Source organism: Macrosteles quadrilineatus, unplaced genomic scaffold (assembly GCF_028750875.1).
Source record: "Macrosteles quadrilineatus isolate MER2022 unplaced genomic scaffold, UCM_ALF_1.0 Scaffold_5__1_contigs__length_97177068, whole genome shotgun sequence".
Lineage (NCBI taxonomy): Eukaryota > Metazoa > Arthropoda > Insecta > Hemiptera > Cicadellidae > Macrosteles > Macrosteles quadrilineatus.
The window spans coordinates 27153487-27172385 of NW_026542598.1; the positions used below are offsets into that span (position 1 = coordinate 27153487).

Below are 18899 nucleotides of genomic sequence, written 5' to 3' on the forward strand. Positions count from 1 at the left end.
TACATTTTTTTATTATTAAGATGAAAAAACAAGACTTTTAAAACAAATATATTTACAATAAATGCTAGACACATTCATACTGTCTACATGTAGCAATAGACGTTGCTTCAAATAAATATGTACAAAATTATATTACATGTTTTGCTTATATAAAAATTAAAATTTAAAAACAAATTATTGGTACATCATAATGGTTTTATCAGCATAAAATGCATACAAAATGGATTAATGAATTTGTATTTATTATCTACAAAGACCCTATCATGAGGTGGTTTGAGTGAAGCCCTTTATCTTGAGTTTGTTTGGAGGCAGCTTGACTGGTCTCAGGTAGGGATTATCTATCAGATCCGACTCTCCTTTCATGCTCTCTTCTTCTTCCTCTTCTTTCACATCTTTCCCTTTCTTCCTCTGAGGACTACGGGACTCTTCTTCGTCAAACTCAAAGACCTGATCTTTTGGAAGGATCGCTACCAAGTATGGAGGGACTTGTGGTTTACAAGCAATCACTGGAAGATAAGAAAAAACTTTATAAGTTGAATGATCTTCATAATAAAAAGTTTGTTAGTTTTAGCGAATTTCCCTATAGGGAAGTAGTTATTACCGTAGGTGGCACGGTAAGACCTAGACCCGGGACCGATTTACTTTTTCATTTTGATGTCCCCAGAGGCCAAAAACACTATTCGTTCAAATTTTTATATATGTATATATATATATATAGACTTATATATATATACGTCCGTGAACGCGATAACTTGAGTAATTTTTGTCCGATTTTGATGAAATTTGGTTTAAAGGTGTAAAGCGGGATAAACTTGAATGAGTTCGCGAACCAGCACGATCGGACCATGGGAACGGGGCTTTACGGGGGGTTTTATGGGGTAAAAATTGGGTTTTCTCACTTTTGACCCTCAAAACACAAAATTTCCCAATTTCTCTTTAGACCTTTTTAAAGAGCTTAAAAAAAAAAATAATTTAGTATATAAAAGTATTTTTGTTCAAATATTAGTAACGGAGAAAATTAAAAAAATTGTAAATTTAAAATTCCCATGTTATTCTTATGGAGAATATTGTCAAATGTTGTAGTTTGCTTGTTTATGAATATATTTTGATCAAACTTGGCAAATTTATTTATTTTGTACTAAGCTATCAATATTTTACTCAAAAACACACTTTATTAGTTTCCTTGTAGCAGCAAACCTAGGTACTCGTTAAACCTAATGTTATTAAAATATATTTAACTGAAAATCAATTCAGACGAATGGAAATTCGCTTAGTCGGCAGGTTTGCTGCGGCGGGGGTATTTATAAATAAAAAGTGATTTTTTAAATACTGTTTGAGTGAAACTTGCATAGTTGAAACAACAATGCACCAATAACAAATACAAACGATCAAACAAAGTTAACTTACAGGCTTTAACAATGGAAAAGCCACACTTTTAATTGCACAGTAAATCTTTGGGAGGTTCACAACACTACTTATTTTAGCTGTTTTCAATCACTCTCACAAAATATCTACGCTATTGAAGTTACTCTTTACAAGATATTCTATATTCTATATTTACAAAAGCTTGCTCCTGAATTGGGGGGTTCTCTGGATTTGGTTACCCACCTGAATTGGGTACTAATTTACCTGGATTTTAAGTATTTTAACCCACTAACCTAAACCTCAGATAACAGCAGGCTTTTGTTAAAAATTAAGGAAAAGCCTCATGAATTGGCTTATTATGGGGGAAAGGGATCAGCTAGCTCATCTGGTAGATAAGAGTCTAGATTAGATTTGGTGCCTTTTATAGTTTATGGTAATTCAGTTGTGATTTATTTAGCGATAGTGACCAAAAAACATAGACTTTTTAGGTCGGCCGGACAGATAACAACCTGCACGAGGATTAATCGCGCATGTAAGAGGAAGTCGCTTTTTAAGCAGCCGACCTTATAGATGGCATATTCCTTCCTTCCACCACCAATAAGAAAATATAAAAAAACTAGTAAATTCTATGTGTTTATTTACATTGTATATTTTAATGAAAGTCTGCTGTTAAACCTATTCATTGTAAATCCTTAAGAACCTTAGTATGAAAAATTAGTTATGATAAATAAACATCTTCAGAATAGAATTGACTATTGGATACTGAGTAGACATCCCATCTATATGGACCAGCAGTCGCAAATTTTTTACTAAAAAAGAACATGATTGTGTGAACCAGTTACAGGATGTGCTGGTGTCTAAAACTATTCACTAACTTACCTTATATTTGTTTTTAGGTTGCTACAGCTCACAATAAGTTGATTTATTAGTTTGACTTTAAAAAGTGTGTGTATTTAACAGTAATTAGCAACTTAAATCAGCACAATCTGCCGGTTGGCTCACATCAACTACGGTGATTTTGATAAAAAAATTGGCGACAACTTTAACATGGGGATGGAATGTCTAGTTGTATGTTTAGTCAAAGCTAAAGATGTCATCAATTTTTGTTATAAAAAACAACATTAAGCCACATTAAGAATGTGCAACAGTATGAAGTTCTCAGCTTTTGTTACTGACTACAACAGTTTACATAAAAGATGCTAGCTTACAATAAGACGTCCTAACAGTTTGAATTGGACAGACATTGGTGTAGTTAGCATAAATCAGTAATGGTGGCTTATTTCAACTAAGTACATATTGATCCAAAAACTGGTGACAACTTAAAACATGGGGATGGAAAGTCTAGTTATATCAATAGTTAAAGCTATGAAGCCACTGGCCTCTCAACAATGAAATCCAACCACACAAGACAACTTGAAAGAGATTAGAAGGAGACAAGAAACTGAAGACAGCTTTAAGTAGTAGTTTTCAAATATACTTACAAGGAAATACATTGTCCGGTGTTAGAAAAAGACTATCCGTTTCTCCAGTTTTTGCAACAAATTTTACAAGGGCTCGTTCTATATCTCTTTTCTGAGATGCTGCCTTTTCTCGAATTGCTTCATATTCAGTTACAGGTTGTTTGTGAGTCTACAAAAAACACAAAGCAAAACCCATGATAATATTTCTACACAGTATTTAGCCAAGTAACTGAAAAAGTAATGAAAACCAGTTATTTAGATTATCCTTATGTCATTAGGCAGTACATTATTACTTTGGACATGGCTTTACCTTAAATGTTTTAAGTGAATTATAACTGTATTTAGGCCTAACTTGTTTGTTCCTAAACTTAACTTAGCCTAATGAACCTAGCAAATCTATAGAGCTGAAAAGTTGAGGACTTGTGCAACTATAAACCAGAACCATTCAAAAATACTTTTTTTTTGATAATTTTGCACTGCATTAATGGCTTTCTGAATTTTTAAACAGGTTAGCAATTAGTAATAGTGTAGTGTTGCAAGTGCCAGCGTCAGGACTTCTACTTGTCGGATGAGTAGATAATTTAGTAGGGGTTGGAGAAGGGTGTAGGCTAGGGCGAATTAGTAATTAATTATGTAATTTATTAGGTTTACCAAATGGTCGTCGTCTGGTGATGAATATTCCAAATTTATGCAATTAATTTTTTTGAATTCAGGTTTGCTACATCTAGTAACTTTTACGAATCAGAATAAGTCCAGTTATATAATTATTTCTCTGTTCACTAATATATATTAATTAGATATATTAAATAACATAAAAGCTGGCTGTGATATGCAGCTAGGGTATTATTGTGCACTTTGACGAATTAATTACCAATATGTGGTGAAATGATATGTAGTATGAGTGTAAATGAAGATACCTGGGCCCAATAAATCTTCCACTAACCACTAACTACATCACACACATTTCCTGTCACAGTTCAAACTCTACTGGAAAGAAGCTAACTACTTCGTCAAAGTGCACAATAATAACTTAACTGCATATCACAGCCAGCTTTTATGTTATTTTTATTTAATATATCTAATTAATATATAGTGAACAGAGAAATAATTATATAACTGGACTTACTTTGATTCGTAAAAGTAGCTAGATGTAGCTAACGTGAATTCAAATATTAATTGCATAAATTTGGAATATTTATCACCGGACCACGACCATTTAGTAAACCTAATAAATTATATAATTAATTACTAATTCGCCCAGGGGCGGCTTCAGGAATATTTTTTTTTTGTAGGCCTGAAAGGATCAAGAAAGATTTAGATAGGGAGACTAGAGGTTTGAAGGGCTTTCCCCTCAAAAAGGATGGAATTTTAAAATTTAAGTGCAAAATAATTTGTTTGGATGCTTTCCCTTTATTTACATATAATTAAATTTCTTTTATCATTTTGAAATATCTACCAAAATTTTGGGTAGGCCTGCCCTCTGGAGCCGCCCCCTGAATTCGCTCTCTAGCCTACACCCTTCCCCAACCCCTACTAAATTATCCACTCATCCTAATAATACTCATCCGACACGTAGAAGTCCTGATGCTGGCACTCGCAACACTACACTATTACACTACAGGTTAGGCCTATTGATTGACTCAAAACAAATGAGTAATGTTTACTTTTTAAATGCCTGGTATTTTCGGTTACCCTCAGAACCTTTATGGACCGAAGCCAAATCGTTGACTCAATTCAGCTTCGTTAGTTTTTTTCTTAAACTGGCTACAGCTTAATTTTACTTTATTTGACTTACAGACATCTCCATATTTTTAGACGGGAATGGGATGTCTAAGTTTTACATAAATGAATTAGGCTACCAAACATACAAGTTAACTTTCTGCAAGATCTAGATATATATAACCCTTTTTACACCTACTGGAGTTCTTATGTAGGCATGTGGATCAGGAAACGAAGGAAGATTGGTCGGGATGTGCATCGGATGATCCTTCTTCACTCCAGCCTGCAGAATGCTCAGTTGTTTGGGCTGTGAGGACGGCATCGGTGTCGGTAACATTGTGTGATTGGGACGCTTTGCATGCGCCTCGATACCATTTAGGTTCACTCCCATGTTCACCAGAGACAATATAACATCTGCCACCATTGTTTCAGTCCTACCAGCAACCTCTGCATACATCCGACATCCAATCCCAACTTCTCGTAAAACTGGAAACAAAGAGGAGGTGTTTTACATGGAAACCAAATACAGATATGACCATCTGAACTTGGTAGCATAGTGATCAGACTTGAGCTGATAAGTCATCTTACATTGTTTGTTCGAATTGAGTTGCCTGCACTATTTCAACATTAATTTAGTCACTAATTGATCATGTGATTTAAATTTTAAAACAGTAGGTACTTTGCTGTCTTAAGATCACCGTATTAAAATTTGTAAACAATTTCTTTGTAACAATAAAGTCAATGTATTTTCCTAACTAACTATCACTCTTTGTAGGCAAAGAACAACCACGAGGTGGTGTTGGGAGCTTACTAAATTATTTTTTTACCTATAGCAAGTTAAGATCCATAGATTAGCTTATTTATTAGGCGTATCCCATGTCATCAAGCATAACTCGCTCCTTCAATACTTTGTGATAAGATAAACAATTACTTAGTAACTAGTTATACTGGAAAGCTTCTTATTTTTTTATAAATAAAATTATTAAATATTTGGTTGAATCAAATGACAGCCTACTTACAGCTTTGCATCATCTCAACTAATGTCTCCAAAGCCTGGTTTTCTGCAGATTCGAATCCCAACTCGACAAGTAAGCTGGACACAGCAGCTGTGAGAAGTCGTCGGTTCACACTCATGTTCAGCTATTTTGGGACTCACACTGGACTTTGATAGGCCTACTTCTTAAAGACGCAGAGACAGTCTAGGAAATCATCATATAACTTATTAGTTAGAAAATATTTAAATTCAATACACTAAGAAGGAAGTAACAGAGAAACACTTAGGGTTGGATGTGAATGAACAAATAACAATATGATTGCCTAAACTTATTGCCCAAACCTAGGTAGGCTTAACACATATGGACAGTATTTGAAACAAACAGTAGTTTTATTCACTAGGAGCAAAAGTGGCTCTTTTTGGTTCAGCAATCATGTTTTACATAGTACCAATACAATTAAGTAATGGTACCAAAAAACACTTTTGCTCCATGTTATGAAAAATTTTCATCATACTGTGGAAATAGGCCTACCTTCTACTCGTAAAAAAATTCAACCACATAATTTGAGGTTATACAAAGTCATCACTAATGCTTACATTTCTGTTCTTTACTAACATATGTAACTTTAAAAATCGTGTGATTAGCAGCATTTTCATCATGTAGGTACTACAATTTTGAGGTTAGCGAACCAAAAATTTTCCACATATTTTTTCTGTTCCCCATTTGAAGTTACCCGAAAACGACAAATTTGCAGACGATTTAGAGAACTAAAAACAGCTGCTTTCCGGACAGTAACTTATGATGAAAAGATTTTATATTTGGGAAAAGGCTAAGTTAACTTAAATAAAGTGGTACATAAATTAATCTTACTAAATTAATTAACTTTTAATCCTTTCAGTGCTATGCGACAATATATTGTTGTGCTTCTTTTTCCCGAAAAGTGCTATGGAACGATATATAGTTGTTTGCGTTCCATCCAAAAAGTGCTAAGCGACGATATATTTGCTGGTGCGACTTTCAAACGTGTGAGTTATGGCGCTGATTGAAACAGCGGCGATTTCTTTAGATTCCTCATACGATCAAGGCCCAATATCATTCCTTAGCACTTTTGAGGGCAGGGCCGATTTACCGAATACGCACGGTAGGCACATGCCTAGGGCGCAAGGCAATTGGCTTTTTTGTGGGGCACTAAAAATTTGAAAATATAAAAAGATTGGTTGTATTTGCATGCGATAGTGGTAAATTTCTGATAACCCCCGCGGCCGTGTAGACATCGTAATCGTCTCTAGTGATGGCGGCAAAATTATGACTGTTTCCGGCGGTCGTGTAGACATAATTATCGTCTTCCATGATCGCGGCAATATATGAACATATCCCGCGGTTGTGAGAGGATTATTGTCGTCTGCCACAAATGAGGCAGGTCCTTATTACCCTTATTATTATTGTCTTGCGGTAAAACTGATTATCCCTTGCAGCCGTGAAGACGTCATTATATCATCTCCCACGATCGTGTGAAGATAGTAATCGTCTCCCGCGACTGTAGCAAAATGGTAATCATCTCCTGCAGTCGTGTGGAGATTATCATCGTCTTTTGCGATCGCGACAAAATTCTAATCATCCCTCACTGCTTAGTATTGGCATATTAACTTATCGTCTCCCACGGTCACGGAAACGTCACTGTTGTCATGCGCAGTCGTGGTAAAATGAAATATCCAGGTAGAAATACAAAATACACGCATAGGCCTATTTACAGTTATAAAATCTCACACATTATTCCCGGATTTCCCGGTCAGTAACTTATATATATATTGCAAAGGGGCGCCTATATTAGTTGTGCCTAGAGCGCTAATAGGGTAAAAAACGAGCCGGTTTGAGGTGTAGACTTTCATAAGCAGGACTCCAAAAAACCGAAAGAAAATACTTTCATACACTAAGTTAGATTTTGCCACCGTGGGTTGGACGAAACAAGTAATAACTCTACCTTTTTTTTTGGAAATTACAAAAAACATTCTAGCATCGCAATGTTTAAGCTAGACAACTTGATATTTTTAGGCCTAATTATTAAAACTTAACTTTTATAGACAAATGTCCCTTGAACTTCATTGTTGGACTACACTACACATCATTTATATTTAGGTACAGTAGAATCCCTCTTATCCGGACTCCTCAGGACCGAGGCCAGTCAGTATAACGGGTTTCCGGTTAAACCAACATCCCCAAAATCTCGTTAAACAGACTGTTTGAACGCATACCAAGTTTACAGTATTTGACTTACAATTAGGAGAGCATTGTATTTAAACACGTAATCACTGGTCTCAAATCTTTCCAACGAGAACAGTCGTTTCAGTAGCGCCCACTTCCTACCAATCTAGTCCGTCTGGTTAAACCAATGTGCTGATAAAAATTATCCGGATAAAGAGATGTCCCTTCTACCGAGAGTAGTCCGGTTAAAAGATGTCCGGATGAGAGGGAGCCTACTGTACTTTTATGTTTGAGCCTTAGGCTATAAATTAATCAAAAATTCGTTACCTAACAACACTACTAAGGAAGCAACATATAGGCTAGGCCTAGCTAAAATAATTCAAAGGTTAAACTAAGTTTAGCGAGAACATTATCGATCATTCAATGTGCATTTGTGGTTCAGTTTTCCATTTAGTTAATTTGAAGTCTAACTTACCATAAGCTAATGAAATAACGTTATCAGAATCATATCTTCATGGAATGTGAAGAAGTAGTTATCATCTAACCTAAACTTTACTTTATTAGTCTATAGTTAAACAATTTGTATACTTTACTACACTACTCGTTCATTTAATTCATTCAACGTTCATTTAATTAGACAAACTAATCTAACGTAGATAACCTTGAAAATCGTAACAGAAAGGAAGCGCACTATAATACAGCCAAATAAAAATAAAAAATCAACATTTATTTATTAGTGTTTACGTTTTGTTTTAACTTTTTTGTTAACGCTGTTCTAGTTCTACTGACAGTAGTGACAATGACAGCGTGAGACGTGAGACACTGAGACTGGACTGGACTGAGACGGTTCGTTTCGTTTTAGGTTAAGGAAGGGAGGTAGGCACAATTTTTATTTCAGCTGCAGTTTTTTAATACGGACAAAATGGGAGTTTAAAAATTAAAAATAAAAAAAAATATTATAAAACTAAAAAAATATAAAAGTAAGTTTTTAATTATAAAATTAAACCGTCATAACCTAACCTAACTAACCAAACTTGCTGATAATGCAAAAATCTTAGACAAAAAGTTAGTGCCACCGATAGGATTCGATCCTGGTACCTTCAGTTTCTCAGCCCAGCATGTTATCCATTAGACCACCGAGGCCGATGGCTCCAACTCGTATCGTTACGGTAATGGTGTTCCCTCAGCCAATATTATAGAATGCTCTCATTTTGACCGTATTAAAAAGACTGCAGCTGAAATAAAAATTGTGCGGGAGGTAGGGGCAGTTAAGGTAGGGAGGTAGGGGCGGTTAAGGTAAAGGTATAGATAACAAGAGGAATCGTTAGAGGTGATTAGATTGATTATAACTTGAGTCTTGTTAATTTTTTAAGCTCGTAATTCATGTCTCTAGTGCCCGGTGACACTGATCGCTAGTGTCGATGAAATGCTATTTTTGTTTATATTTTTTAGGGTTAATTTAATGATTTATGCTTTAGAAATCAGAAATCAGAAACTTTTTATTGCTGTAATTTGCAAGGTACATGCATATGACAAAGTCAACAACAAATGAGGTTCAAGTTCAACCAAGAAAATAAAACTAGATACCGGTAAAACATAAATAGACAAAACATTTGTCTGGGCAGTCATTTTTCTGTTTGGTTATATCACTATGGGATGAGTTATTGTTTATGGTTAGATAGTTATATTGCGATAAACGAGGTTTTAAAAAACTGAAATTACAAGTAACAAAGTGTACCGACCTTTATTTTAGTGGTTTTTGTTTTCCTATTTAGCCACACCCACCCATGCCTTCATCCTAAGTCTAAGCCCTATCTAACCTTCCGGTAGCACCACGTCGCCTTCACCGACCCGCCGTATTCTTGCGCAACATCACCCGACCTTCCCCTTACCTCATGTCTCCTTCCAATGCCTCGATAATATATAGATTCAGATTGTCCGATCCTCACCAGTAAATGTCCAGGACTTGATTAACCATTTTAGGACTCCTTTGCATGCACGGCCTTCCCCTCTTTCCCATCCAGGCTCAAGGCTCACAAACCAGGCGGCTGCTCGGGACCACGGTCTCATTCAAATTCGCTCCCGGGCAGCAGACCACCACACTTTATTTATTTCTTCTTCCAACGGTAACGATATTTTTACATTCAAAAATACTTAAAATAAAAAAACTAACTGTTGTCTATTTGTTTTAGACAACTTTGATTGAAAGTTGAGCATCGCTTAGGTATTCTTAAAAAAAAACACAAAAGAATACCATCACGTGCCTCCAAACAAAACAGCTGTTAAACACTACTTGCGATCATGGAGGAATTCAACTATGACTTGCGAAGTTATTATCTGAAAACACGATAATATAGATCAAGTCTGCATTCAATATTGGTTACCTTATACAAAATTACATCAATAACACATCATGACGCTAGGCCATCAATTTATATGATTGATATTTTAGTGGTAGTAACTAACATAGATAAAACATACTCCTCATGTATTAGCGAATTTCCCTATAGGGAAGCTATCACGGTAGGTCTCATGGTAAGACCTATAAGGCCCGGGACCGATTTACTTTTTCATTTTGATGTCTCCAGAGGCCAAAAACACCATTCGTTCAAATGTTTATATAAGTATATATACTGTGAGCATGGCCTTAGTGCCGAAATACGTATCAGTTTAAATAAAAATGAATTTCAGGGTACTTTGGACTTTATTCTTTCACTTATGTATTAAAAAAGTAATAATATATATATGTGTGTGTGTGTCCATCCAGACGATAACTTGAGTAAGTTCTGTCCGATTTTTATAAAATTTGGTTTGAAGGTGTAAGGTGGGATAAACTTGAATGAATTCGCCAACCAGCATGATCGGACTATGGGAACGGGGTTTAACGGGGGGTTTTATGGAGTAAAAATGGGTTTTCTATTTTTTCCCCCTTAAAACACAAAATTTATCAATTTTTCTCCAGACCTTTTTAATGAGCTTAAAAACACACAAATAATTTAGTATATCAAAGTGTTTTTGTATGATGATTGGCAACGGAAAAATTGAAAAAAAATGTTAATTTAAAATTCTCATGTTGTTCTTATGGATAATATTATAATTATGTTGTAGTTGGCTTGTTTAATGATATATTTTGATCAAAATTGGCGGATTTATTTATTTCATACTAAGCTATTTTGCTATTTTTACTGCTATTTTTTTAAAAGGCCAGTTTGTATTTTTAAGATACATGCTAAGAAATTGTTTTATAATCAATAAAATTTGTAACAATTTGGAAATAAAAAAATACTTTGACTTTCACTATTGATATTTTAATAAAAAACACACTTTATTTGTTTCCCTGTAGCAGCTAACCTAGGTACTCGTTAAAGATAATGTTAATTTAATAGATTAATTTAAAATCAATCCAGGCAAATGAAAATTCACTTAGTTGGCAGGTTTGCTGCAGCGGGGGTATTTTTCATCTATGGTAGTAATTAACGATTTTATATTGACTGTTTCTCTTCTACTGTATAATCTGTTTACATTACATTCAATATGGCGGCATGTCGTCAGTGCTATGCTGTGTTGTGGTAAGTGGAACTTATAAGCTTAAAAACTAAATTGATAATCTTATTTCTCTGGTTTCATATCACATAATAAAATACAGAAATATAATAACTTTAAGATTTAATTTTCATTTGGTTATTCTTCAGTATATTTCACTCAACGCGATAACAATAAAACTGTCACTTGCGCATAAGCCATGTTTCTGCAATACATTTTTTAAAATAACTCTTTATCATTCCTATTTTACTTTTTCTGTTGTATAACTAAGTATTTATTCGAGACTTTTTTATTCTTTGACAATTCAAAAGCCAATATATAACATTTTCTTTGTTCATAATTTTTTAATTGTTAAGTGGAGCATCGTGTTCACTAGAGCACTATACACCTAGCCTACACATCCTGAGGATAATGTGGTAATTTTGCTGCAACTTGATTTGTTTTTAACCACAACCGAGTGTGCTCGTTAGTTAGGCCTAAGTTTTCCTAAGTTTGTTAAGTTTTTTCTTCTTAAAATTGTATTTGCAATCAGCACAATTTTAACGTTGGATCTTGGAACCCAGCATTAAGACTTGTAACTTGAGTTGTAGAATCCTGTTAAAAATTTCTAAGGCCTAGGTTGAAGTTACACAGTCCAAAAATTGCTTGGAAGTAGCCAAAATACAACAGGAAATCTTTATTGTTTATTTTAATTTTAGTTTTAAGCTATTAATTGACATGACAAATGCAAATTTTGTATTTGTTATTTTGGTTCCTTCAATAAATGAGTTATGAGTTATGAGTTGTATAAGTTATCATCAAACAGTCTACGTCATCACACAAGCAGATACATAAGTTAAGGCTTTTACTTTATCCTGACTAAAATTTAGTAAAATAGTCACACTCATAAGTTAGCCTACCTAGGCTATAGGCTATTAAAATTATTTGGTTGTATGCAAGCCCCAAGAGTTATATTTAGGTACATGGGTTGATGAACATTTCCTTGCCTACCGCACCATCCTTTTCTAAGCACGTCAGTCTGTTGTTACAATTATTTACTTTTAAAAGCCTAAGGGGTACCTACTTAGGTTTTTTTTCTTTTTTTTTCTTGTCTGTCAAATATATAATTTATATTTTTGCTTGTTATTGTTATTATATTAAAATATTTATCAATTGTTATCTAGTTTTGGTAGGTAATCGTTATTTTTCTCTAAAAATGTTTATGCTTGTTAACTAGGATTTATAATACGCATGATCCAATCTTTGTTAACCCTCCAAGTGTCCATAGTTTATAGGCCTTAATGTCCACCTATTTTTGGCGCATTTGCAAGGTTTTATTAAAACGGATCTGAGAAGCTTAAAACAATGTTAATTCTAATGTTCTATATACCATTTTGTTTGGAAAATCATGGGCTTCAATATTATATATAAAACATAAGGAACATTTTTTCAAAAAAAAAAAATTTAGGTAAAAAAAATATAATTTAGAAAATTTTCAACAAAAAAATAAGTTCGCGCTCAATGAAATTTTATAAATTATAGGCCTACAAATATTTGAAAATAGCCACTTTGTTCTAAATTTTATGAGGATTACAAATATATAATAATATAAGGAAGTAGATTTGCAAATAAATAAGTTATGGGCAAAAAACAGATTTCAGTACATAGCGTTTAGCTAAGAATGCATAGCCTAACCATAGCTAGGAATCTGGCTGATAATTTACATCAATATCACTACCTACTTCTTCAGGATCATCAACCAGCACTTCAAAACCACTTAAATCTTCTTATAATGCAACACGTATATCACTACTTTTGATTTTTAACACTAAAACAATGATAAACGTAATAAAACACATCAGTCATCGGTCCGAGGGTAACCTAGCTGTTTACAAATACACGCACACGCACGTCAGCTGTCTGCTACAATTAATTACGATCGGATCAGAGAACGTACAGCGCTGAGACAGACCTCTGGAGAAAGCTTAGAATATTACGGAAAGAACGATACCTAACTCGATCCAGTTCAATCCGATTCAGTCAGTCATAGAGCCTTCGCCGTAAACGATTTCTGCGTGTCGAAAAATCGACAAGTAACACTACACAAATTGTGCTGCTTGTCGAATTTTCGTCAAGTAACACTGGGAGGGTTAAAATGCATTTTTGGTACCGTACAATCCTGTTGGTGTCATTTTCATGCTAGCAATCTTTTTTTGTCAGCAAGATGAATCTGAATCTGACTTATATATATTTATAAATATTTTATTGTAACTTGCCCTCATGTATTATTGATTGTAAAAATGGTGTTTACCGTATGATAAATAAATACAGTTTCTTAACTGGGCTTCGCTAATATTGATTGAAACTATCGAATTAAAAATATTGATTAGTAATATCGATAATTTAAAATAGCCTATATCTTCTAAATATATAAAAGGCAAAGCCCTCACTGACTGACTGACTCACTCACTCACTCACTCACTCATCACTAATTCTCCCACTTCCCATTTACCTAGGAGGCTGAAATTCGGTACACCGATTCTTTGGGCATGAAATAGGAAAACTAAGTAGTTTTTATTCTGATCGGGCTTTCGGGCTCCGCCCCAGTGGCTCTGGAGTTTCCCATGTTAACCTTATGATTTTTCATATTTAAAAGGAATTTCTTAACAGCTGTTTCAATTAAACAAGTTGGTTCTGTTCTATGATGTTCAATAGCATTTAAGTTACAAGGATTACCAACAGGGTGCAGCACTATTATTTTTTTTAATTTATGAGCGGAGCGAACGAGCTCCAACCTAAAGGCGAGTGAGCGTAGCGAACGAACTTCAACCAGGACGTGATTGAGCCATGCGAGCGAGCTCACTTGTGAAGTTAAACGGGGCAAAGCCCGCGGGTACAGCTAGTCTATTATAAAATTAAACTATCATAACCTAACCTAACCAACCAAACTTGCTGATGGTGAAAAAATCGCATGAAGGTTTACTAATCGGAACCGATAGTTTCAATCAATATTAGCGTAGCCCAGTTAAGAAACTGTACCCAGCCTAAGTTAGGATACACGGCATTCATTTGATACAGGCCGCTTCCTTACTAATTTTTAGTTTTGATATCTTAATTTTTTACCTTCTGAATCCAGAAGACTTAGTTCTACCAGTTGTGGATTTATTAATTTATAATAAACTGTAAGTAAGTAAGGCCTACCCTATTTACTAAAGAAGGCTTAACCATAAGAGATCTAAAATAGATTTCAAATCTGTTTTAATGACTTCTTTATCAATGTACCGGTACACAATAAATCAGAAGCCTAAGTTTTTGTGAATGTCCCCCAAATCTGACATTCCACTTACCTACCGTTGGCTACCTATCTAGCGTCATGTTTTTTTCTTACTCCACGGTAATTTTAGGCTAAACCAAAGTGGCCAACATAATAAGATCCTTGCAATCAAAATCATCCTCAGGAGTCGACAACATCTCAAAACTTCTTAAATCGTGTTCCCACATTTTTCTTTACCGGTACCTACCCTCTTGTTTCATCTGATTAAGTTACTGTAATTATTATTTTGAGAATGGTAAGTTCCCTACTTCTTGAAACAGTCACCAGTAAAACCATTACACAAAAGAAAAAGAAAACTGGACGAACTTGATAATTTTAGATCGATATCCATCCCATCCACATTTCCTAAGGTTTTTGAAAAGGCTCTATTGATTTATACATTGTGATCTTTTATTAGTCAAAAGGACACTTTGTTTTCAAAAACAGTTTGGTTTCGCAAAGAATAAATCCACGGTTTATGCAATGTTTGCTTTAACCAACAAAATAGTCGAATCATTGGATAGAGGACAATCTGCTGCAGGCATTTTCTTTGATCTTCAAAAGGCATTTGGTATGGATTCTCATGAAATTCTTCTAGATATAAACTCGAAGAGATTGGTGTTAGAGGGGTGGCTAACAAATGGTTTCGCTTTTTTTAGCTGGATATCGTCAGACCGATGAATTTCCATTGAATGTAGTGTGTTGAGGAAATGTAGCTCTGATGTAAAATTGGTAGGCCTAAAGGCAGGTGTACCACAAGGTTGAATTTTATGCCCTTGCAATGATAGTTCAAGAAGTGTATCTGATGCTAAGATGTTTACTGATGATACATCATGATAAAGGATGTTAAAAGAACATGGTGATTAAAGTATTTATTCAGTCCAATGCATCCTTCAATTGGTTTAGACAACAATCTAATTTGTAATACAGAAAAGTCAATTAAGTGGATTTTATTTCCTTTCAACTATCCGCGGACGAAATTAGTTGGCACAAGGATGACGTGGTGGTCGAGTCTGATTATTACGTCAAATTTCTTGGCAACTCCATCGATAGGAATCTTAACTATTTCACTATTTCTCTCATATACTTATTTTGTGACTGTGAAGTTAGGATCTTCACTATTTGTTCTTCGCAGACTTTCAAAATTTATGTGCAGATACGTTTTGCTAACTGTATATTTTGCCTTTGTATTCGCGCCAATTAGTTACGTCAATATTGTATGACTTTTATATCATCATATTTGTCCAATGCTGTTGGCATTTGGGGATCTCTAAACGTCAACACTAACAGCTTTTAGGATGTAGTAGAAAGCCATTGTTAGAGTTTCTAGGTCATTGCTCTTTCTTATAAAAAAATTTAAATCAAAGGTTTTAAAATTAATTCTGCTATTTTTTTAATGCCCATCCAAATCGGAAAGAAATGGACTAGCCTATTGTAAATTTAAGAGTCAGCTTTTTTAAAGAGTTTTTAATTTATAATAGCTTTTATAGTGTTGAGGATTTTATTTGTTTGAGAATACAATGTAGCATGTTCATTTTGTGTTATTGACGCTTGCCTATGCCTGTAATGATGATGTTTAGGCCTAATAAAAATAGTGGTACTTTAAGTTAATAACACACTAGGCCTATTTATTTGGTGTTGTTATATATAGGTATTAATTTTATTGTTGTCGTTAGGTGTATACTTATACATTTGCAGTGATGACATTGGTTTGGATCCTGGTCACTACCGCAAACATTTTCTCAGTAGGTACAGTTCACCTTCGTACTGTACCGGCTCACCCCTTGCTTTGCTGGATACGTTCCATGCACGGGCAGTTAGTCTATGTGGACGGGTCAAAAGAGGCTGCCAATCTCTTAAAAAAAAAAAACAAGAAACCTTTAAAAACTTCTTTTTAAACATTAAAACTTGATATTTTTTCTGTAAAGTTTCTATAGACATCAAGATGTCATTTCTATGATTAAATACCCACACCGCAGAAAACCTGCAGACTAAGCAAATTTCCATTTAACAGTATTGGATTTTAAATTAAATCTTTTTAAAATAACATGAGATTAAACAAGTCTCTAGGTTTGCTGCTACAGGGTGGGTAATAAAGTGTGTTTTTTAGTAAAATATGAATAGCTTAGTTAATTTGCCAAGTTTGATAAAAATATATGATCCATAAACAAGCAAACCTCAACCGTTTACTTATTCTCCATAAGAATAACATGGGAATTTTAAATTTACAATTTATTCAAATTTCTCTGTAGGAAAAAACCGCACTAAAACACTCCAATATACTAAATTATTGGTTTTTAAGCTCTTTGAAATGGTGTGAAAAAATGGAGAAATTTTATGTTTTGAGGGTCAAAAATTAAAAAAAACAATTTTTACCCCATTACACTTCGTTCCCATAGTCCGATGATGCTGGTTTGCGAACTCATTTAAGTTTATCCAGCCCTCAAGCTAAATTTAATCAAAATCAACAAAAATTACTCAAGTCCCGGGCCTAGGTCTTACCGTGCCACCTACGGTAATAGCTACTTCCCTATAAGGAAATTCGCTAAAATTGTTAAGTTAGATACCTTGCAACTTGCACAATTTCTCACTTGCATAGCTTGTAATTAATATTACCTATAAAAATATATGGTTTTGGCCTACGACAATACATAAGTCAAATAGGGATTTCACGTGTATCAATCATACAATTGTATATTTGGCAAGCTTTTTGGTCTATTTACATCAGTGGCGGCTAAAGGGGGGGAGGGCTTATCCCCCCCTCAGATATGAGGGTTGACATTCTTTTTGGTTAAATCAGAAAAATTAATTTAAAAAAATTAATAGGAACCTCAAAGTTTGATTTTTAAACAAAATTTATTATTTTTATAGGGTGTCTTTGTCTAGTAGGCCTAGTTGGAAAAACGGGAAATTCGGGAATTAGTATTGAATTTCAAATCGGTCTTGAAAAGTCGGGCTTTAGTCTTTATTTGGTATGAAAGTACGGGATTTTTCATTATTTTGCCCCGATCATCGCAGACGACGTCGATGAAGTTTCTGCGGCCGTGGAGTCAATGATGATGTTTAGGCCTACTTGGTCGTGGAAGATTTTCATCATCCAAAAAATCCAAATTGGCTAGTTAGAATTTTTTATTGCTACATTTTTTTCTTTACTTGAAAAACACCCCATTACATATTAGTACTTTATGACATAAAGACGGGTTTTGGTGTAGAAATAAAAAAATTGGTTAAATTATAAAAATTTTCGTTAGTATCAAGAATTGAGTATCGCTAAATTTTGGTACCAATACATCACTAATTGTTGAAAAATCCAGTCTTGAAAAAATTGGCATTAGTTTAAAAAGTCTTCGTTGGTCTTGAATTTTTAAATGGTAATAAACTAGACACCCTAAATTTTAACTTTTTATGTGGTGAAAAGTAACGTCTTGTACCATTACCAAAAAGGTGTTGGAACTCTCAATAGACAACGTCAAGTTCTTGACTTTGTCTGTGAGAAGACCTGAGTTATATGCTACAAACCAGCAATTCATTTAGGATCCTAGGTAATCAGTACACACACATTTAGGGTTTGGATCAGTCTGTTCCTTTCTTTTACCTTATGTCAGCTATTTTCCATAATGCGTAAATGTGAAGTTCTTACATGGAATTCGTAAATTAGCCGATTACAAGGTCCTTCAAATATGTTCACTGAATCCATAATTCCTTTTATTTTGATTTCCAAATAGCCTAAAATACGTCTTTAGAGCTTATATTTTTCCAAAAATTTTCGGGGGCGGACCCCCGCCCCCCCCCTTTAACCCTGAGGGGTGTTCCATACCCCCGGGCAGCCCGGTTTAGCCCCACCAAATTTTGGGGCCTAGATCCGCCTATGATTTACATTCATTTATATACTATAGACACCTTTATGATGCTATTTCTAACGTACAAGTTGGATATGCAACTCGGGGCTATATAATACAGGGGCTGGCTCACGTCGATGAGCAAAGTGGTTCCACTGCCGTGTGGCTACGTCACCTCAAGGATCTAGGTGCCCGGCCCATATACATACCGCTCATTTATTACACACTTCCCTACTTTAAAATTCAATTGTCCGCATGAAACTTATATCGTTGTAATCTGTATTAACTACCGAGTCTGATGGTAAAAAAATATTTTAGTTATGATCAATAATAATTTTTTTTAAAGATGATAAGGATTACAAACATGTGAACTTCAAAAAGTCAATTAAGCGAGGATTTTTTAATGTTTTGCAATAGGAACAAACACTTGAGAGAGAAAAATGTTTTTAATATTTCTACTGCAATAAATAATACGGTATAAAAA

General features: G+C 34.4%; 2 protein-coding genes across 4 annotated transcripts in view; one reads left to right on the forward strand and one right to left on the reverse strand.

Moving 5' to 3' along the window:
* Positions 1 to 103: 103 nt before the first annotated feature.
* On the reverse strand, positions 104 to 8470 carry LOC128993884 (transcription initiation factor TFIID subunit 8). Of its 2 annotated transcripts, none has more exons than XM_054417951.1 (5): positions 8403 to 8470; positions 5564 to 5743; positions 4744 to 5030; positions 2847 to 2994; positions 104 to 506 (listed from the first exon to the last, which is right to left on the reverse strand). In XM_054417951.1, the coding sequence occupies exons 2-5, from the start codon at positions 5676 to 5678 to the stop codon at positions 262 to 264; spliced, it is 795 nt and encodes a 264-aa protein (XP_054273926.1). In that variant the 5' UTR covers positions 5679 to 5743; positions 8403 to 8470; the 3' UTR covers positions 104 to 261. The 2 variants fall into 2 exon arrangements, with proteins under 2 accessions (XP_054273926.1, XP_054273927.1); XM_054417952.1 differs by lacking the exon at positions 8403 to 8470 and adding an exon at positions 8217 to 8343 and having other exon boundaries at positions 105 to 506.
* A 2793-nt stretch (positions 8471 to 11263) lies between these two features.
* LOC128993878 (cold shock domain-containing protein E1) overlaps positions 11264 to 18899 on the forward strand; it is a 31096-nt gene continuing 23460 nt past the window's right edge. For both annotated transcript variants that reach the window (XM_054417940.1, XM_054417941.1), the window contains exon 1: positions 11264 to 11310. The gene's annotated coding sequence lies outside the window, so the exon portion shown is untranslated. The remainder of the gene's footprint in view (positions 11311 to 18899) is intronic.